This window comes from Raphanus sativus, unplaced genomic scaffold, assembly GCF_000801105.2.
Source record: "Raphanus sativus cultivar WK10039 unplaced genomic scaffold, ASM80110v3 Scaffold0056, whole genome shotgun sequence".
NCBI lineage: Eukaryota > Viridiplantae > Streptophyta > Magnoliopsida > Brassicales > Brassicaceae > Raphanus > Raphanus sativus.
In genome coordinates this window covers 13,577-35,687 of record NW_026615379.1, presented here as the reverse complement: position 1 = coordinate 35,687, position 22,111 = coordinate 13,577, and the positions used below count along the sequence as shown (strand labels likewise).

At 38.9% G+C, this 22,111-nt stretch overlaps 3 protein-coding genes across 3 annotated transcripts; all 3 read left to right on the top strand.

Moving 5' to 3' along the window:
* The first annotated feature begins 4,853 nt into the window (after positions 1 to 4,853).
* Positions 4,854 to 7,164, top strand: LOC108831133 (uncharacterized mitochondrial protein AtMg00810-like). The gene is made up of 2 exons (XM_056995823.1): positions 4,854 to 5,319; positions 7,079 to 7,164. Exons 1-2 carry the CDS (start codon positions 4,854 to 4,856, stop codon positions 7,162 to 7,164), a joined length of 552 nt encoding a protein of 183 aa, XP_056851803.1.
* A 668-nt stretch (positions 7,165 to 7,832) lies between these two features.
* LOC108836344 (major latex allergen Hev b 5-like) lies at positions 7,833 to 8,171 on the top strand. Its single transcript, XM_018609509.1, has one exon. The coding sequence runs from the start codon at positions 7,833 to 7,835 to the stop codon at positions 8,169 to 8,171; it is 339 nt and encodes a 112-aa protein (XP_018465011.1).
* Positions 8,172 to 13,505: 5,334 nt separating this feature from the next.
* On the top strand, positions 13,506 to 20,300 carry LOC130500902 (uncharacterized). The gene is made up of 5 exons (XM_056995822.1): positions 13,506 to 13,862; positions 14,004 to 14,136; positions 14,359 to 14,433; positions 14,557 to 14,579; positions 20,157 to 20,300. Exons 1-5 carry the CDS (start codon positions 13,506 to 13,508, stop codon positions 20,298 to 20,300), a joined length of 732 nt encoding a protein of 243 aa, XP_056851802.1.
* The last annotated feature ends 1,811 nt before the right edge of the window (positions 20,301 to 22,111 follow it).

The window sequence follows — 22,111 nt, the reverse complement described above, 5'->3', positions numbered from 1 at the left end:
GGTTGACCTCTGGTTCAACCATTGGTTTGATGGCCGCATCATTCCCCCCCCTTGTGAAGGTTTTGACCTCAAAACTGGATAACCTGATACACCACAATAGAGCAAGTCAGGTTTCATTCTCTTTTGGGAGTTTAGAACCTTACCTTGATACAATTTTGGTTTGGTAATGGGTTGTGCATCTGGTGGCTCTTCTTTAAAAATATGGGAAATAATCACGCCTCTGGCCTGGATAGTGTCATTTCTTCTCTTCTGGAGTTGATGGTACTTCACACTACTGGTGACTGAAGGTGTATGTGAAGACGATGATGTAGCAGAGCTAAAGTAGTTCATGAAGTGTGACATGAACTACTACATCAGAGAGGCGGTTCGTGAGAAGCACGTATCAAGACCGATGCATTAAAAGAATATTTAATGAAGAGGGATATTAAAGGAAGACTTGAAGAAGAAGCAATCGATCTAAAGAGAAAAGGAAGATTGGCTTATTCGCTGAAGTAGAAGAAATGGAAAGTTTCCATTGGGTAGATAGATTAGATCTAGGGCTTCCTCAAAGATATATAAAAGGGAGCCGTGGCACTGTGTTGCCGGTTAACACACAGAGAGAGCTTTTAGCAATAGAGAGTTTTGTATGTCCGAAGAAGGTGAAGCAAAGCATCTAGGGGTTAAGGGCTTAGGTGGTTCAGAGTCTGTCTTAGATCTCTGAACGAGTGAGACTAGCAAACAAGTCGAGGTTTGTCTTGAGCTTGTTTGATTTATTGCTTTTAAGAAGAACGTGTTTGAGCTTTTGAAAGAATAAATATAGTCGTATTTCTTGGATTTGAATAACCCTGTACTACTGTGTGTTCTACATCGCATAGCTCGCTTATCTTACATTAACAATTGGTATCAAAGCAGGTATATGTGCTTTGTTTATTTAAACAGGTAGATCCTGCGGAGTAAGATGGATAGCCATCGCGAGTTGGTGACAAGTTCCAAGGTGATCCTTGAAGTAGGAAACTATGGATTTTGGAAGGCGCGCATAAAGGCTACAATCAAGGGTATTGACCCATTGGCGTGGAAGGCTGTTGAATCTGGTTGGAAGTCACCTGTTGCAAGAGGCGAGGATGGGACAGATGTTCCAAAACTGGAGGAGCTCTGGACTGATGATGAGAACAAGATGGCTAAGTTCAATGCTCGTGCACTAACTGTCATACATTGCAGTGTAGCAAGAAAGCAGTTTGAACTAATTCAAGGGTGCGAGGCAGCAAAGGATGCATGGGATATTCTGCAAAGGCACTTTGAAGGTACCTCGAAGGTCCAGAGTTCTAGGAAGGATATGCTTGCAACAAGATTTGAAGGGCTAAAGATGGAGGAGAACGAATCTGTTGGAGATTTCAGCTCAAATATTAGCTCACTGGCACAAGAAGCACTCACACTTGGGAAGAAATACAAAGAGAAGAAACTTGTGAAGAAGTTCCTGAGGTGCTTGCCGTCTAAGTTCATGGCATACAAAGCAGCTATGAGCGTCTCCTGTAACACCGACGAGATGACATTTGATGAAGTGGTTGGAATTCTACAAGCCCATGAGATGGAAGTGTCTGGTATGTCTGGTTGAACGAAGGAGAAAGGAATTGCGCTTGCATCAATTGAAAAGGAGCATATGGATGACAACGATCCTGTGAGTCTTCTGGTCAGAAGGTTTGATAGAGCTCTACGAAAAGTGGAGAATGGACAGAAGAAGTTTGGCTAAGGTAGGAAGACATCTGAGCCAGATAAGAACTACAGGAAGAATGATGCTAAGTGCTACGAATGCAAGGGGTATGGTCACTTTCGAACTGAGATACCCACAGTGAAGAGAAGAGAGCTCTAGTGTCATAACTGCAAGGGATATGGACACACTCAAAGCTGAGTGTGAGTCGGATGGGAGGAGAAAGCCGGAAAAGTCAATGATAAGAATCAATGACAGTGAGTCCGACAGCGAAAGTGAAGAAGAAGTGAACAACTTTGTGGCGTTTCTAGGAATAGTGGAATGTGAGTCAGGATCTGAGAGTGAGGCTGAACAAGAGAATGACCTAGATGAAAGCTACAAGGAAGTTCGAGAGACTCTAGTGAAATTGGGCATAGAGAATCTGATGTTGGCCAAAGAGAAGGCAAGACTGGAAGCTGAAGTACAAGTGTTGAAGGATGACCTCAACAGGGAAGCAGAGTTGGCCAAGGAAAGTGTGAATCTGATCAAGGAAAAATTGGTTCTGGCTAAGCAAGCGGACGAACTCAGAGAAGAAGTACTGGCTGAAAGGAAGAAAGCGGCTGATCTTCAAGCTGAATTGGATCAGCAATATCGGAAGATTAAGATGCTCACAGGAACCAAGCAACTTGACAAGATTCTGAGCAGTGGAAGAACTGAAAACTCCTTGATGGGACTTGGTTACAATGGAAGACAGAGTAGCTCAATGGGTACAACACGCTTTGTGTCTGGAGGATTTGCACATGCTGAAGAAGTTAAGACATAAAGTACTCCAGCTCAGATGAGCGGCTGTTTCTTCTGTGGGAAGTTTGGTCACACAAGAGGTATTGCTACAAGTTTCTGGAACGGGTCAAGCAAGTATGGAGACAACACAAGTTTTGGAGAATTGGCAAGACATCTAGAGGCTGGATGAAGAAGACTGACTTGTATCCTAAGACAGTGACCGAACCAAGAAGTACCTTTCGATGTAACATGGCAAGAGTGTCAAGTGATTCAGAATCAGATGAACCATGGTACTTCGATAGTGGTTGCTCAAGACACATGACAGGAAACATCGAGTATCTAGACAAAGTGTCTAAAGTCAAAGGAGGAAATGTAACCTTTGGAGATAGAGGATGTGGAGTTATTCAAGGCAAAGGCACAACATGTAACTCAGATGTACCTAGACTGGTCAACGTGTACTTTGTCAAAGGACTGAAAGCCCACTTGATAAGTGTTAATCAGTTGTGTGATGATGGGCTTATAGTATGTTTCTCAGCAATTGATTGTCGTGCAATAAATCACTATGGTGTTACAGTACTACAAGGTGTTAGATCCGGCAACAACTGCTATATTGTGGGAAAAGAAAGTTAAGTGCTTATCAGCTCAAGGGCATGTTGACCTATGGCATCGAAGATTGGGGCATATGAATTTCAGGAACATGAAGAATCTAGTCTGCAATGATTTGGTTCGAGGAGTACCCAAACTCAAGATTGAGGAAAAGATAGTGTGTGGCGCTTGCAATGAGGGAAAGCAAGTCAAAATACAGCATAAGAAGGTACCGGATGTCCAAGCTAAGGCACCATTGGATCTGGTCCATATGGATCTCATGGGTCCTATGCAAACTGAGAGTATCGGAGGAAAGAGATATGTGTTTGTGCTTGTAGATGACTACACCAGATTCACTTGGGTAAGGTTCCTCAGAGAAAATTCAGAAGCACCTGAAATCTTCAAGATCTGGGCTCTTCAACTCATAAATGAGGAAGGAGGAATCAGGAAGATACGCAGTGATCATGGTGGCGAGTTTGAGAATGAAGCCATGACTACCTTTCCTGAGTCAAGAGGAATAGCTCACCAGTTTGCAGCACCTAGAACACCTCAACAGAAGGGAGTGGTTGAGAGAAAGAATAGGACACTACAGGAGATGGGAAGAGCAATGCTTCATGGTAACAAGATATCAAAGAGGTTATGGGCTGAGGCACTCAACACGGCTTGTTACACAATCAACCGTGTGTATGTCAGAAAACGGACAACCAAGACTCCTTATGAAATGTGGACAGGCAAAACACCTAACCTTGGGTATTTTCATGTTTTTGGATGCAGGTGCTACATACTGAATGATAAGGATTACCTCGGGAAATTTGATTCAAGGAGTGATGAGGGATTCTTCCTGGGTTATGCACAGTCTAGTTCAGCATACCTAGTCTACAACAAGCGGTCTGAAATGATTATGGAATCCGTAAATGTTGTGTTTGATTATTTGTCTGTGGTTTCAGGAAGTCATGTAGCATCGTATGATGAGGAAGAAGATGACTCAACCGTAGCTGCTAAAGACACCATTGAAGAAGGTCCAATGGCAGACACAGTACCTCAACCGGAGATTCAGCAAGTTCATCGTAACCATTCGGGGTCAGATGTGATTGGAGATATTGAAGAAGGACGGAAAACTCGTGGGAAGGTGATCCACTTCAAAGAAATGGTGCAATTCGCATGCTTCGTCTCATCCATGGAACCAAAGACACACACTGAAGCACTGCGTGATGAATATTGGATTGTCTCAATGGAGGAAGAACTTGAGCAGTTCACTAGGAACGATGTATGGGAAATTGTTGCTAGACCTAAAGGAGTAAACGTGGTTGGTACAAAATGGATATTCAAGAACAAGACTGATGAGCATGGAGAAGTGGTTCGTAACAAGGCAAGGCTTGTGGCTCAAGGATACTCACAGATTGAAGGAGTAGACTTTGAAGAGACCTTTGCTCCGGTTGCAAGATTGGAATCCATTCGTTTGTTTCTGGGAATGGCGTGCATTCTGAACTTCAAAGTGTATCAAATGGATGTGAAAAGTGCTTTTCTCAATGGAGTACTTCAGGAGGAAGTGTATGTTGAGCAGCCAAAGGGATTTGAGGATCCAGTACATCATGACTATGTGTACCGACTGAAGAAAGCACTGTATGGGTTGAAGCAAGCACCTTGTGCATGGTATGAAAGACTCAAAAGGTTTCTATTAGAAGCAGAGTACATCAGAGGGAGTATAGACAAGACGCTATTCTTCAAGGAGGTGGAGAAAGATATAATCATTGTCCAAATCTATGTGGATGATATTATCTTTGGAGGCACGTCACAGAAGCTGGTTGACTAGTTCGTTCAGAATATGACTCAAGAGTTTGAGATGAGCATGTGTGGTGAACTGAAGTACTTTCTTGGACTTCAAGTGTCTCAGTCAGAGAAAGGTGTGTTCATCTCTCAGAGTGCATACGCTAAAAGTTTGGTAAAACGATTTGGTATGGAGAACTCCAAGGTTTCAAAGACACCTATGAGTACATCATTGAAGCTTGCACGAGATGAAGCAGGAGAAGATGTGGATGTCAAGCTCTATCGAGGGATGATTGGTAGTCTGTTATACTTGACTGCGAGTCGACCAGATCTGTCATTCAGTGCTGGTGTGTGTGCAAGATATCAAGCCAAGCCTAAGGTATCACATCTGAATGCAGTAAAGAGAATCATGAAGTACGTCAAAGGAACAGAGAGCTTGGGGGTGTATTACTCGAAGAATTCCAACAAGAACTTTGTGGGATATTGCGATGCTGATTGGGCAGGATGTGTTGATGATAGAAAAAGTACAAGTGGAGGATGTTTCTTTCTTGGAAACAATCTTATCTCATGGCTGAGCAAGAAGCAGAATTTTGTATCACTTTCTACGGCAGAAGCAGAATACATTGCCATGGGTAGCTGTTGCTCACAACTTATCTGGATGAAGCAGATGTCAGCTGATTATGGAATGCAATCGGGTCCCTTTCTTGTGTATTGTGACAACAAAAGAGCAATTGATATATCGAGGAATCCGGTCCAGCATTCAAGGACGAAGCACATTGACATAAGGCACCACTTCATCAGAGAATTAGTTGAAGACAATCAGGTAGTAATCGAACATATAGGTGTTGTTCGTTTGCTCATCTGGGTGATCCATCTGGGTGAATATGCAAATTGATGTTCGTTTTGTACATTAAAATGCTACATCCAAATGAATCACCCAACTGCATTTATGAAAACTCACCTCAAATTCTCATCCAAATGAGGGTGAGTCGGAGCATCTGGGTGAAGGTGAGTCTTCATCAAAAATTTGATAAATTTTGTCAAAACAAAAAAAAATTCCGTCAAAACAGAAAAATACAATTTTCCGTCAAAATCGGAAAACACAATTTCTCGTCAAAACCGGGAAAACGTAATTTCGCCAAAACCAAAAAATGTAATTTCTCGTCAAAATTGGAAAAACACAATATCCCAGCAAAATTGATCGTCGAAATCGGAAAAAGACAATTTTCCGCCAAAACCGGGAAATCGAAATATCCCGTCAAAACAAGAAAACACAATTTCTGGCCAAAATCGAAAAACGTAATTTTCCACCAAAACCCGAAAAATGTATTTTCCCGCTAAAACCAGAAAAATGTAATTTCCCCCCAAAACCGAGAAACCGCAATTTCCCGCCAAAACCGAAAAACACAATTTCTCGTCAAAACCGGAAAATGCAATTTCCCGCCAAAATCAAAAAACGCAATTTCCCGCCAAAACAGAAAACCGCAATTTCCCGCCAAAACCGAAAACCACAATTTTCCGTCAAAACAGAAAACCGCCATTTCCCGTCAAAACCAGAAAACACAATTTCTCGTCAAAACTGTAAAAACGTAATTTCCCGCCAAAACCGGGAAAACGTAATTTCTCGCCAAAACCGAGAAAACGCAATTTCCCGCCAAAACCGAAAACCACTATTTCCCGTCAAAACCGGAAAACACAATTTCTCGTCAAAACCGGAAAAATGCAATTTACGTCAAAACCGAGATAACGTAATTTCCCGCTAAAACCGAGAAAACGCAATTTCCCGTAAAAATCGAAAACCGCTATTTCCCGTCAAAACTGGAAAACACAATTTTTCGTCAAAACCGAAAAATGCAATTTTCCGCCAAAAACCGGGAAAACATAATTTTCCGTCATAACGAAAAAGCACATTTTCGCCAAAACTTAGAAAATGTAATTTCCTGCCAATTTTTTTAAAACAAGTCTATTTTAATTATTGTAGTAACAAGTTCATCTCGATGTAGATGCAAGTTGATAAAAGCAAACAAACATAGTTGCATTGAGATGATTCATCTAGATAGATAAACGAAATGCAGAGACGAACAACATCCAGATGGAGCATCTGGATAAAGCATCCAGATGGATCATTTGGATGCATCTTTCAGATGTACAAACGAACAGGGCCGTAGTTACTGATTTGCAGTTGGCTGATATATTCACTAAATCTCTTGAATTTAATCGCTTTATCACACTAAGAAATGCAATTGGTGTGTGTAACCTTGATTGTTGAGTCAATCTGTGCAGAGAGTAGTGCAGGTGCTGATTCGGGATGTACATATGATTCAGATTGGTTTTGGAACCCGAGAACGCTGTGGAAAAGAGCTGCTTGATATGCCGTCAATGCTGTAATGGTACAGGTTTCACGTCAATCTGTGCCCCCCCCCCTCTCAATAAAAAGAGCCAGCAATGTTACAGAAAGATGCTCAGTAAATCAAAAGAAAGAAAAAGTTGATAGATTCATGATGGGAAACAACAAGGGTTTCACAGCGCGAGAATAAAGAATGAAAACCGGCAGTATTGATGAAGGCATATCAATGTGAAAGCTAGCCATAAAAAGACAATCGGTTGCACCAGAGTATAAGACCTAGAAAGAGTTATATGTGCAGCTGGAATCAAGCACTGAGTCAACTCGTGAAGCACTTCACATGAATGGTAAATGAACTGATCTAATTCTTAATATTAATCTTGATTCAGCCAATTGTGAGTTGTGACTCGTGTTTTATTGCTATTGTGAAAGTCTGATGATACAACATTAATTCACGAATGTGCCTAATGCCTATGTGTTTGGATGAGAGAAATTAAATGTTGAATTATTCAAAGGAGAGGATAAAAAGTCAGGGACCAGATGTGCAATATCAGAAAAGTTGATTCAGTTTTATTCAGTTAAGGGAAGTAGTGGGGAACAAGCCCTAGAAATTCTCCGTCGTGCTTAAGAAGCTCAATCTCGCAGCCTCTCTCCATCTCTCACACGATTCACACAAAGAAACCGATCTCTACCATGGGAAAAGTGAAGAACTCAGCTCAACAAGCCGATTCATCCAAGATAGAGAAGCATGCAGAGCCTGAAGGAAGTCGAAGGTCACTCTCAGATGGCGAACCTGAATCGCTTCCGCCGAGAAACGATCCGTCGGCGTCCGATGCTATTCCTGAGGTCACCGAGGAACTTGACTCCTTCAACACTGCGAATGAGAAAGCTCCCTCAGAGGAGAGTGATGAAAGAACTCCGGGTCTTGGAGAAGATCCATCTGCTAAAGTTCCTGAAGCAGATCCGCAACCGCAGAAAGAACCCTCCAGTGCTGTCGTTCCAGCTGCTCCAGTCACTGATAAATCGCCGTAAGAGAAGGATGAGTCTGCTCCACCTCTCGTAGTTGATGACGTTGAGAAAGATCTGAGTGAAGTCGAGTCTGAATCGGCCAAGAAGATGGATGAGGAACCCAAAGATGATGTTGTGACATTGGGATCTGATTCAGAGGAAGCTTCAAAGAAGGAAGGAAGGAAGAAACGGGTGTTGAAGCGGCTAGAGTTGTGTTCCTCGAAACAGAGAAAAACAGGGGAATCTAGTACACCAACCCAAGCTCAATTCCTTACCCCAGAAGATGCGGCCAATTCTCCATATTTGGCTAAGGAAGCGGGAGCCTCACCTCAGTTGAGATCAAAGAAGGCCGGTGACAAGAGCGCTGAAGCAATGCCTAGTTCTCTCAGGAAAAGGTATGATCAGTTCTTAAAGCGTAAGGTACTTGCTGAGCGTACAGTAGATATGAAGGAAGCTGATCAGTGGGGATACTTAGCCGTTATTAAGAAGGGTACAATGGAATCAACTGTCTCTGGTCTTGGTGTTTATGTTGAGCAAGTCGTAGCTGAGTTCTATGCGGGTTTGCCTAGTACTAAGGCCGAAGCAGATGTTGAAGAGGTGGTTGTCTCAGTGAGAGGACAAGCGTACAAGTTCTCACCTGCCCTCATCAACAGTGCCTTAGACTGGGAACCACTCACTGAGGAGGAAGAGGAGGAAGAGGCAGCTATCGATGACGTCTCAGTGACTGAATTGGCATCGTTCATCACCGGAGATACGAGGACAGAATGGGAAGGTCTTACTACAGAAGATCTTACTCCGTGCTATGGAGCCTTGATGACCATAGCTGCATACAACTGGATCCCCTCTACTCACAAGACTTATGTCTCACTTGAGAGGGCAAGGCTGATCTACAAAATGGCTCATGGAGTCCGTGTTGATTTGGGCAAGATGATGTTCAGACAGATTCTTCATCTTGGAGTGACTCAGGTCAGTGATGCACGTTGGTTGATCTTCCCTCGCTTGATTATGGGACTTCTTCAAGGGCAGCATATGGTTCCATCTTACCCCGGTGACAAGCTTCAACGTCCTGTTCCATACAAGAAGGATAAACGAGTGGGGGAGATCTATGAGCAGAGACTAGCTAAAGGAAAGGCACCATCTAAAGCTGAACCAAAGAGAAGCTCTGCTAGGACAACACGTCAGTCATCTCCTGCTCTGATTCCTGCTCCACGGACTGCTACACCAAGCTCCAGAACTGGACCACGTCGTATATCTGTTTATGATCTTGGATCAGTTGCCATCCCTCAGGGACCACTCAACCGGGTTGATCTGCAAGTGGCACTACAGGACACGACTCGAGCTCTTCAAGCGCTAGCTGAGATAGTTCATGATCTTCAGAGTGCTGTAGCAGGTTAGTATCTCTCTCCTTATGAATATTTGCTGTATTTTACTTGGTGTTTTTAATCCGTGTGCTCACAAGCAGGGGGAGAAGAAGAAGACTGAGATGAAGAAGACCAAGATTGTGGGGGGGAGCTGTGTTCTGTTTGCTTTGTTTTTATGTCTATGTTGTTTCAATTGCACCACTTGTTGCAATTCTTTGTTATCCATGTTTTCAGACCGACTAAGATTATGGGGGAGCATTTGCATATGCTATCTTTTGATAATATGTATTGATTTGCTTGAACCCGCTTTTTAGGATAATATAAGTATGTTCTTAATTGTCTTGATTTGGTTGAAATAACTTTTGGACATATATACTGGTGTTGTCTTGTGTGGTTTGTTCTTGTCTTCTATCTCAGGTACTTGTGAGACGACAAATTAAAAAGGGGGAGATTGAAGGTGTATGTGAAGACGATGATGTAGCAGAGCTAAAGTAGTTCATGAAGTGTGACATGAACTACTACATCAGAGAGGCGGTTCGTGAGAAGCACATATCAAGACCGATGCATTAAAAGAAGATTTAATGAAGAGGGACATTAAAGGAAGATTTGAAGAAGAAACAATCGATCTAAAGAGAAAAGGAAGATTGGCTTATTCGCTGAAGTAGAAGAAATGGAAAGTTTTCATTGGGTAGATAAATTAGATCTAGGGCTTCCTCAAAGATATATAAAAGGGAGCCGTGGCACTGTGTTGCCGGTTAACACACAGAGAGAGCTTTTAGCAATAGAGAGTTTTGTACGTCCGAAGAAGGAGAAGCAAAGCATCTAGGGGTTAAGGGCTTAGGTGGTTCAGAGTCTGTCTTAGATCTCTGAACGAGTGAGACTAGCAAACAAGTCGAGGTTTGTCTTGAGCTTGTTTGATTTATTGCTTTTAAGAAGAACGTGTATGAGCTTTTGAAAGAATAAATATAGTCGTATTTCTTGTATTTGAATAACCATGTACTACTGTGTGTTCTATATCACATAGCTCGCTTATCTTACATTAACAGTGACCTCATTGTTGATCATCTTTGGGACTGATTCTCCAAGCAATAAAAGATTATCCGGTGGGATTTCTTTAAAGCTTTCTTCTTTGCAACCTGAAAAATTCTCAACATTCTGGACAAGAACCAAATGAATTATATCTGATACTGGAGATTTATGAACAGAATGTGATATGGTCGAATTTACCATGCGTGCATCAGCATGAAGAATTAAATTCTTCTTTGGACAGCTTTGGATTGATGGCTGCCTTTCTTGCACCGTTTTACTGATGCGGTCATCAAACCAATGGTTGAACCAGAGGTCAACCAACCTGCCCAAACCGGCCACTTTGGAGGTACCAGCGACTGAGGTCCAGTCCCAGGCGAATATCTCAACAACCAGAAGGTCTTTTGTCATGAATCCAATTTTCCTAGAAGGCCACCTCATGACGGATTCACTGAGGCTTGGCAAAATTGGATTCATGACAAAAGCTTCAGGGAGGAAGAAGTTATGAATTTTACAAACCGGAGGTTCCCCAGCCAGTCCATCTGCGAGTACCCGACTTTTGAAGGAGATTCAAGCCCAATGAAGGAGCGGCCTGAACCAAGGCCGATCATAGGATTCAATAGGAGTCTCTCATCTTTCCAGGAAGCCCAATATCAGGAGAAATGGCCACGGAATTATGGAGTTATGCCCAATATGCCAAAACCGGTCAAACCAGTTCTACACTTGCCTCAATTGGAAGCTAACCGGTTCAATCAGCTTCAAACCAGACATTGGCGTCCAGGAGATCATTTCAACCAATCAGGAGGTATTCAAGAAGTCTTTAGCTACACCAGAACCCAGGAGATCAGTTGGTTCAATGAAGACTCACTTAAATCAAACAAGAGCTATTTATGGAAAGATTGGACAATCTTTCGGTTTGATCATTTCCCAGCCATTCCAATCCGACCAGAAGACATCAGGACTAAACCAAGACGTCCAGGAGACATTATAGGAGTCCAAGAAGAGTTATACAAGTCTATGCCATGCACCAGCCCCCATTGGATCAGGAGGATCCACACTTACACCAAAACTGCCTTATTTGGAGATTCTTGCAATAAAGCTCCAACAGCTCTTTCTCTTCAGATCAGGCACGAAATCAGCTCATTCCAGACAGTAAAGAAGATTCCCAGGAAGCTTACTTACCTCCTCAAACCGTCCAGATACAAGAAGAACATCAGCTACATTTATTGGGCCAAGATCTTCATCATCAAGTCTCCAACGGCTAGTTTTCATGGAGCCATCAATCCCTTTGCTTCAAAGTCTTTTATTTCGAGTTTATTACTTTCCTTTTATCATTTTATGACTGTTAGAGTCTGTCTTGGTCGAGCCTATAAAGCTCTTGTCTTTGCTTCATTGTAAAAACGACCTTTGCATTTTATGAATGAAAATGCAGTTTTCTAGTTTTCTTAAAATTATTGTTTGAAGTCTTTTGAGTTTGTGAGAAGCAGCTCTTGAGCAACCAGGCTTATCAAAGTCTCCTTTCACAGAGCTTTGTGGTGTCTATTCAATCCATTTCGTCCATCATCCATCAGATTGAGAGATTCAATCAAACCTTCATCCGCAATTCCACTTCAATCCATCATTTGATCAAGCTGAGAGTGATACACATCCAGCAGCTTGATTCCACCATATCTATCCTTTATCTTTGTTTATTTACTCTGATTTATTCTTCATATCATTAGCATCTCATTCATCTTCCGTTTGTTTCTGTTTTGTTTCATAAAAACTCATAAAACTCATAAAAATCTATCTTCTTTGTTTTCAGGTTGAACCTCAGTTCATCAAGTCTTATAGTCTGATTTCCAGGCTGTATCATTTGGTATCAGAGCTCAAGCTCCTGACTAAGGTGATATCTATCCTTGCATTTCATATTTGCTTGCATTTGTTTTGTCTTTATAAATCAAAAAGCCATAAAAACAGTTTCTGCATTTTTGTGTTCTTGTTGCATTCAAAAAAAAAAAATTTATAAAAAGAGGAAGACAATTTTATTTTCGTGTAGATCATCTTGGATTCAAAACAATTTTCATTAGCTTGTTTGCATTCATTGCCCAACTCCCCTTGCCATTTTTAGATTTTGTGCATTCATTTCAAAAAAAAAAAAAAAATCTGCATTTTGCATTATTTTGATTCTTGCATTGCAAAGTTAAAACAAAAAGGCATATCATTTTAATTTCGTGCATATCATATTTGTTTCATCATTTTGGTATTTGAATTTATAAAAAAAAAAGTGTTTGCATTTATTTGTTTCCATTTGAAAAAGTCAAAAAAAAAATCTGCATTTTAAGTTGTTTCCATATCAAATCTGAAAATTCAAAAAAAAAATCAGCATTAGTTGTTTTCCATATTTTCTTTTCATTTGTGTTAATTTTCATTCATTATTGTTTCATTTCGAGATTTGCATTGAGAAAACCAAAATAAAAATAATTTTTGCATGGTTGATTTCATTTCAGTTCATATTTGCATATTTATCGGTTTTGTTTAAATTAGTTGCATTGCTGCATTGATATTTTGCTAAACCAGAACTTCCCTATTCTTCACTTGATCTTTGAGAGTGTTTTCAGGAAGCCATGGTAGGAGAAACACACGGACAAAGTCAGATGGCCAAGAAGAGCCAGCATTTGACAGCTTTGCAAGAGGTTGAACAGATTGCTCAGTTGAGGAAAAGAAGAAAGGCACAAGGCCAACGTCCACAGCCAGGAGAAAGAAGATTTGGAGATGCACCAGAGGCTGTTTATGTCGAGCCCAAGCCACCAGATCCTTCAAGGATCAATCAAACTCCAATTTCTAAAACCCACAACCATCATGTTGTTAATTCTCGGTTTTTGAATATAACTCTTTTGCTAATAAAATTGAACTCTATAAATTTTCAGGAAAAATAGGTTATCTTAGATGGGAGAGAAACCTTGATGAATGGTTTCATTACAACAACATCATGAGGGAAGAGAGGCTAGTTTATGCCATAGATCTACTTAGAGAAGAAGCCTTCAAATGGTGGGTACAAGAAGAAGATGATAGGAGGTTTTACAAAGAGCCAACCATCAAAACGTGGAGAGCTCTTAAGGAAGCCATGAGACATGAGTTTGCACCAGAGTTTACAAGTTCTGAAATTAAGGAACTTTATCCAAGGAGGTATCCAACTCATGGTTCCAAAGAAGCTAGAAAAGTTGTTGCACAAGAGAGTAAGAGAGGCTGTTCTCAACAAGCCAACTTGCAACCAAGCCAGGGGCACACCATTGTCCAATGCCTAGACCAGAAAAGTGACATCCCAAAGGCCATGGAGAGTAGAAGTGTCGGCCAAAACACTTTGATCAGAACCAAAGAAAAACCATAGCTAGAAACTTTGCAAGTAAAGGCTAAGGTAAGTCCTATACTTGATAATTTGATTTATGAATCTTCTTCCACTGGTATAAGTCACTTGTCTTTGTCAAAGAATGTTAAGACAGGTCCTGAGGTCCAGCAAGATCCGAACTCCACATCCTTGTTTGAATCCAAAGTTCACAAAGAATTATTTCCAAGGAACAAGGAGATTTTAGACCTCAAAGAGGAGGACACATCAAGCCAAGGTAAGTCTTCTGATTTTAAAATTCTGAAAGATCAGATATGTTATAAATGTCATAAAAGAGGACACTTTGCTGTAGTTTGTCCAAATAAGAAAGCTTTGAAAGAAACATCACTAGAAAAGAAGACAGATGTATCTATAAAAAGTGATAGTTTTATTCAATCTGATTTGTTGGTTCCAAATTCTTGTATAATGCACTTGTCTTTGTCAAAGGGTATTGTATCAGGAATTAAGGAGCAAGAACTTAAAAGAGAAGACCCAGTTTACCAGCATGGCATTGCTAAAGAGGAGGAAGCCATAAGTGAGGCTGGAAGAAATGATTTGTTGCTTAAGGAAGGAAAACCAGTAATCAAAGTATCAAACCAAGGTAAGTGTTTAACAACACCTTTAGATACTGGTTTAAATTTTTATATTCTTGGTACAGGGATACCAGATGAGAGCTCTATGGTTAGTGAAGTGCCAAGGGCCGAGCCAGATCATGAGCTCAATCAAAATCCACACCACAAGTGGAAACCAAAATCTGAACAAAGAATTGTTCAAGTGCCAAAACCTGAGGTAAATTTCACTATGGATCAGAAAGCTATTATTATTTCCATGATAAGATTAATGCACTTGTCTTGTCCAAGGGAAAGTGAAATAGGTACAGGAGACCAAGGTGAGAGCAAGCCAAACAAAGAAATAAAATTTCTTGCTGCCACAGCTGAAAGTAAGGTACTTTGTTCTTTGTGTTCATCAGTTTATAAATTCCTTTACTTTGGTATAATACACTTGTCTTTGCCAAGATGTTTTGACCCAGGTATAAGCAAAGAAAAAGACAATCCAATTTGTGATGTAGTCTTGCAAGAAGAAGCCTTAACCATGTGTTCAATAGATGCTGTCCATAAAAGTGATGCTGAACTAGTACCATTCAAATTCAGCAAGGGAAGTTTCTCTGATCTTAAAACATCTATTAAACTTGATTATTCAGATATGACTCACTTGTCTTTGCCAGAGAGTTTTGATCCAGGAATAAGACAAGAAGATGGTCATACCAGCCTAGATAAAAAGTTGCAAGAAAAGCAGCCATCAATCCAATGCTGTCCAAAGAAGAATTTAATTCTTCATCATGCTGATGCACCTATGGTAAATTCGACCACAACACATTCTGTAAATACATCTCCAGTATTAAATATAATTCATTTGGTCTTTGTCCAGAATGTTGAGAATTTTTCAGGCTGCAAAGAAGAAAGCTTTAAAGATATCCCACCGGATACTCTTTCATTGCTTGGAGAATCAGTCCCAAAGATGGTCACAACCATCAACTCCAAAAGTGTGGAGAACCATCATCTCCAGAAGAGAAGAAATGACAATGTCCATACCAGAGGCGTGATCATTTCACATTTCTTTAAAGAAGAGCCACCAGATGCACAAACCATTACCAAACCAAAATTGTATCAAGGTAAGGTTCTAAACTCCCAAAAGAGAATGAAACCTGACTTGCTCTATTGTGGTGTATCAGGTTATCCAGTTTTGAGGTCAAAAACTTCACAAGGGGGAGGGAATGATGCGGTCATCAAACCAATGGTTGAACCAGAGGTCAACCAACCTGCCCAAACCGGCCACTTTGGAGGTACCAGCGACAGAGGTCCAGTCCCAGGCGAATATCTCAACAACCAGAAGGTCTTTTGTCATGAATCCAATTTTTCTAGAAGGCCACCTCATGACGGATTCACTGAGGCTTGGAATTACAAGAAAAGCTTCAGGGAGGAAGAAGTTATGAATTTTACAAACCGGAGGTTCCCCAGCCAGTCCATCTGCGAGTACCCGACTTTTGAAGGAGATTCAAGCCCAATGAAGGAGCGGCCTGAACCAAAGCCGATCATATGATTCAATAGGAGTCTCTCATCTTTCCAGGAAGCCCAATATCAGGAGAAATGGCCACGGAATTATGGAGTTATGCCCAATATGCCAAAACCGGTCAAACCAGTTCTACACTTGCCTCAATTGGAAGCTAACCGGTTCAATCAGCTTCAAACCAGACATTGGCGTCCAGGAGATCATTTCAACCAATCAGGAGGTATTCAAGAAGTCATTAGCTACACCAGAACCCAGGAGATCAGTTGGTTCAATGAAGACTCACTTAAATCAAACCGGAGCTATTTATGGAAATATTGGACAATCTTTCGGTTTGATCATTTCCCAGCCATTCCAATCCGACCAGAAGACATCAGGACTAAACCAAGACGTCCAGGAGACATTATAGGAGTCAAAGAAGAGTTTTACAAGTCTATGCCATGCACCAGCCCCCATTGGATCAGGAGGATCCACACTTACACCAAAACTGCCTTATTTGGAGATTCTTGCAATAAAGCTCCAACAGCTCTTTCTCTTCAGATCAGGCACGACATCAGCTCATTACAGACAGTAAAGAAGATTCCCAGGAAGCTTACTTACCCACTCAAACCGTCCAGATACAAGAAGAACATCAGCTACATTTATTGGGCCAAGATCTTCATCATCAAGTCTCCAACGGCTAGTTTTCATGGAGCCATCAATCCCTTTGCTTCCAAGTCTTTTATTTCGAGTTTATTACTTTCCTTTTATCATTTTATGACTGTTAGAGTCTGTCTTGGTCGAGCCTATAAAGCTCTTGTCTTTGCTTCATTGTAAAAACGACCTTTGAATTTTATGAATGAAAATGCAGTTTTCTAGTTTTCTTAAAATTATTGTTTGAAGTCTTTTGAGTTTGTGAGAAGCAGCTCTTGAGCAACCAGGCTTATCAAAGTCTCCTTTCACAGAGCTTTGTGGTGTCTATTCAATCCATTTCGTCCATCATCCATCAGATTGAGAGATTCAATCAAACCTTCATCCGCAATTCCACTTCAATCCATCATTTGATCAAGCTGAGAGTGATACACATCCAGCAGCTTGATTCCACCATATCTATCCTTTATCTTTGTTTATTTACTCTGATTTATTCTTCATATCATTAGCATCTCACTAGGTAATTACCCGCGCTACGCCGCGGGATTTATTTTTGTTTTATTGTTAATAAAATATTTTCATTTTATAAATGAATAATTATCTTAATATAAATTTTGTATAGATATTTCTAATCTAAACATATATTGTATTTTTATATATTTTGGTTACTGTATAACAATTATGTTTTTGATAATTTTTAAGGAATTAACTTCCAAGTTAATTATTTTCGAGTTTGTAGCGTAAATATCATATTGTTCAAAAAAATGAGGGTTTTAATTTCCCGTATGTGGTCTCAAAGACTCTAAAACTATTATCCTTCTGTTTCATATAAGTATTTTGTATTTTCAGATTTATTTAAATAGAAATATTAGTTTTATGTTTTTATATATTAAAAATCAGTTTAATCTTTATTTTTACCTGATTTATTGATTAAATAAAAATTAATGTGAAACTCTAATTAAAAATAATATAAAGAGCTTAATCATTTTCTTAATATATGTATTTGATAGCCGACTTAATTACGAGACTAATGTATTTGATTCTTATTTCGATTTTGTATTCTATCCTTTTTACTAACGGGGGTGTATTGAATTAGAAGTTTTAGGCGATTTTAGGTTTTTATTCAAATCCTCTGTTATTCAATTAAAGATTTTTAATTTTTTTTTTCAAATCACCTGTTATTGAATATGAAATTTGTGTAAAGTCATTAAAAACCACTTGAAATCCTCTGTTATTCAATCAGAAATTTATAAAAGTTCTTTCAAATCAAGTGTTATTCAAAGCTAAACAATATTTTGAACAAAAAATTTGTAAATGGGATTTCAGAATACTTGCCATCCATTCCTAGTTAAAATTAGTTCATACGAAATCACACCTCTATTGGTGTTATTTGGAGAAACTCGTAAAAAACATTACAGAACAAAAAAAATCAGAAATATATCAGTTTACTTCATTGTTCATTCGTATCCCAATTCTGCTCTCGATCGATCCGTAAAACATCTCAAATTCATGCAAATGAAATTCTGTTTCAACCTTGAGTACACATGTCACGTATCTTCTTCTTTCTTGTTCTGGGTCAGTTTAGATGCTGTAACATTATAATTTTTTGCTCTCTTTTTGTCTCTTCGTTAAGAAAATAAAAAGCCATGACGATAGAAAAACTCTGATTTTGTTAGATTACTTTAACTCTTTACAATCAATTGCTTTTTGTTCTGAAAAGTATTTTAGCTACCAATGGTGTCTCTCCACTTCAAATTGGAGGTGATCTCACTGATTCTCTTGAGGTACCAGTGATTAATTGACACAATATATATAGTATATGACTCTGTTCTAGTTCTGGAAATGGGTTCTATTGATGAATCGTAGTGAAGGTTAAGGATAAAAGTCTAAATTTATATCACTTTTATATTTATACTTATTATTTATTTATTTTCAAATTGAGTTTAAGGTTAAGGATAAAAGTCTAAATTTATAATTGAGAAATTTGCAAAATATAATGAAAACAACATCTTTGTCTCTTTAATATAAATTCTTTTTTTGTATCTTTTTGACTCAATTACCCTTTTCAGTTTTCAAACTTGGTGAAAAAATAACTTTAAAAAATGAAAAATAGAAAAAATTGATGAAATACTTATATACACAAACTGGTATCTTTTGGGTTGTAAGACTTGTTAAATTTTTTTTTTTTAATTATGTTCTACGGAAAAAAAAATCATCTTCTACGGAAAATAGTATAAATTGAATTTCACGTTAAACAGGTTATTATACTTCATCTAGAACCAATACCTTTCGATTGACTGTATGAGGAATGCGAAGTCTACGCATTCTAAAGATAACTACATTATTTATAAATGCAACTTCTACTTTTATGAGTAATTCGAAAGTTCTACGATTTCGAATTCTACACACAACTCAGAAGTTTACACATGGTAGAAACTGCTTATGGAATAATTGTCTCTTATTTACGCAATGTATAAAGTACATTCGACGGATAAGAATAAAAATATTTTCGAAAATATGGCAAGTTCAGTTACAAAATATTCTAAAAATATTTAGAAATCTTTTTATTTTCCCAAAATGTATTTCACCGATATTTTGTCAAAAATAAAAATAAAAATTGATATTCATTTATTTTGATTTAATTTCAAAATTTGATTTTCGAAAAACTAAATAGTAGACAGCTTTCATTTATTTAAAATTATATTAAAAATATATATATGTAGATATTTAAATTATAATCTTAGATATATTTTAATTTATTTATTTTGGTTTAGATATTAAATCAAGTTGTAGAGAACTTATTTAAAAAATGATATAAGATTTTATAGTATTAGGAGTAAATATTCTCCATCACCAATATTTTGTATTGGCTTTTGAAAAAATATTTTATGCAGAGTATATTATGTGATATTTTCGATCAAATTCTTCACATAAATGTTGGTGCATTCTTTATTTGCTGATGTCCATTTTGATGAACTTGGCTAGTAACTTTGAGAATGAGATCGATCATCTGCATCAGAATTAGACCATAGCTCAGATTAGTTTGAGCTTGACAACTCATCAAATAATTCCATCATTGGTTTGATATCCATGGAATTATGGATTGTGGATTTGTGATCTTCTGCATGTTTTAATGTTACTAATGATCCCTAATAATGCCCTGTTACATGGTCTTCGATTTCACCAATTTAATAATAAATTGTAATATCTCGGTTTACTAAAACCGGTTTGGTTTTTCTAGTTAATTTTTTTCATCAGACCAAAACTCAATTCTTTTATTCACTTTAACCTAACCGGTGTATAAATTATATAAGTATATCTATCTCCTTCTACATAAAGCCAAGCCGTCATCTCTTTTTTCTTATCTTATCTTCTCTTCTTTTATTTTTTTGCCTTCGCATGGTTCTAGGTTATTCTTTCAAATCTTCTTGGTTCTCTGTTTATATGTACAAAAAGACGTTGCGTTCATCGTCTCCACCACTGCCTCTTGCAAACTAATCACCACCGGATTCATCGTCCATAGAGTGATAAAGTCATCTTACTCTTGTTGATTTAATGTAGTGGTACCGAGACGTGGAGGAGAGAGCGACGTCGGAGCTGCCGCTCTTCACCATCACTCGATGCTGGAATATATCCACCGGAGATCCACACCGTTACCATATGAGCCGTACCAAACCACCAACGTCGAGAGATCCGAGCAAATGAGATCACTATGCACTCGTGCTTGCACACTAAGCATTTTCTTCTCCCAAAGAAAACTTGTATTCTCAAGAGATGACTGGTTTGCGGGTCACACAATGACATGGAAAAACAAAATGTTTTGATTGGATTTTCAACTTTTTTCATTTAATGACATGTCAATCTCTCAAGTTCTTAAAAATCTGATGTGTCACTCCTGGAAAGAACCTTGTGCTATTACTGTGTGGATTCATCTTCCGTTTGTTTCTGTTTTGTTTCATAAAAACTCATAAAACTCATAAAAATCTATCTTCTTTGTTTTCAGGTTGAACCTCAGTTCATCAAGTCTTATAGTCTGATTTCCAGGCTGTATCATTTACCTAGGCTGGTATGACCATCTTCTTGTCTTATTCCTGGATCAAAACTCTCTGGCAAAGAAAAGTGAGTCATATCTGAATAATCAAGTAATAGGGACGATTTTAAATTAAAAACACTTCCCTTTCTTTGGCTGACTTCTAATGGCATTAATTCAGCATCTTGTAACATCATGGATTGTGTCTCTTCTTTTTGGGCAGTGCACTCCCCCTTGGTTCCTGAAAATATTTCACATTCTCTTGGACAAGACAAGTGCATTAATCTCTTCATGGAAATATTAAGAACATGCTGATCAAAAATGAAGCTTACCATAGGTTTTGGAATTAGAACAATCAAATGTTCAGATTTTGGTTTTCACATGTGAGATGGTTCATGACTTACCTTATGGTCTGGCTCCTTACTTGGAACATCAGTAAGCATATAACTTTCACTTCTACCCCCTGTTCCAAGAACACACACATCAGTAATAGTATCTAAAGGTGGTGTTAAACACTTACCTTGGTGTGATACTTCTAATACTGTTTTTGCTTCATTAAGCATCATGGACTGCTTTGTGTCTTGAACTATCTTCTGGTCCATCACAAGAGTCACGCCTGGTGGTTCTTCTCCTATGAATTCTTGTTACAACACCTTTTGACAAAGACAAGTGCATCACCCAAGAATTTTGAACCAATAAATCAAATTGAATAAAACTATAACTTTTTATAGATAAATCTGTTTTCTCTTCTAGTGATGTTTCTTTCAATGCTTTCTTATTTGGACAAACTACAGCAAAGTGTCCTCTTTTATGACATTTATAACATATCGGCTCTTCTAAATCCTTGAAGTTAGAAGACTTACCTTGGCTTGGTGCCTCTTCTTTCTTTGGATTTGAAATCTCTTTACTCCTTGGACATAAATCTTGGAAATTTTTTGAGTCCAACAAGGATGTGGATATTTGATGTCTTGCATATTTTCATTGTTTTAACTTCTCTTTTTATGCAATTCTATCATATCGATTAGGATTTATATGTCTTTAGGATCCATATTGCATACATATGTCCCTATCAGGTGTTCGAGCATCCTATGAGGTGATTTGAAGTATTTGAGAGCTTAAAAATCCAAAAGAGATGAAGAATGGTGTTTGGCCAAGCAAGACAAGTCAAGAACCATTTGGACCGGGGAGACTTGGACCGGAGTGGGCAACTCGGGCGCATCCTGAACAAGAGAAGAAGGAACCTGGACCGGGCAGGCCTGGACCGGAGTCAGCACCTCGGGCGCAAAGGAGATGAGCAGCGACCGGGAAACCAGGACCGGGATAATGCAACCGGGCGATTTAGGACCAGGAAGAGAGTGACCGGGATCATGTACCCGGGCGGAAGAGACCATCATGTACCCGGGATCATGTACCCGGGCGGAAGAGACTTATGTCTTTTCCTTTCCCTAAACCTAAGTATAAATACTTGGTAATCTCCCAATTTGGG

Coding starts and splice junctions, on each gene's coding strand:
- LOC108831133 (XM_056995823.1), top strand. CDS start 4,854: ATGACTCAAGAGTTTGAGATGAGCATGTGTGGTGAACTGAAGTACTTT. Junction 5,320..7,078: donor ATGTGTTGATGATAGAAAAA/GTACAAGTGGAG, acceptor CAATCTGTGCAG/AGAGTAGTGCAGGTGCTGAT.
- LOC130500902 (XM_056995822.1), top strand. CDS start 13,506: ATGAGGGAAGAGAGGCTAGTTTATGCCATAGATCTACTTAGAGAAGAA. Junction 13,863..14,003: donor AGGCCATGGAGAGTAGAAGT/GTCGGCCAAAAC, acceptor TCTTTGTCAAAG/AATGTTAAGACAGGTCCTGA. Junction 14,137..14,358: donor GGAGGACACATCAAGCCAAG/GTAAGTCTTCTG, acceptor GTATTGTATCAG/GAATTAAGGAGCAAGAACTT.
- LOC108836344 (XM_018609509.1), top strand. CDS start 7,833: ATGGGAAAAGTGAAGAACTCAGCTCAACAAGCCGATTCATCCAAGATA.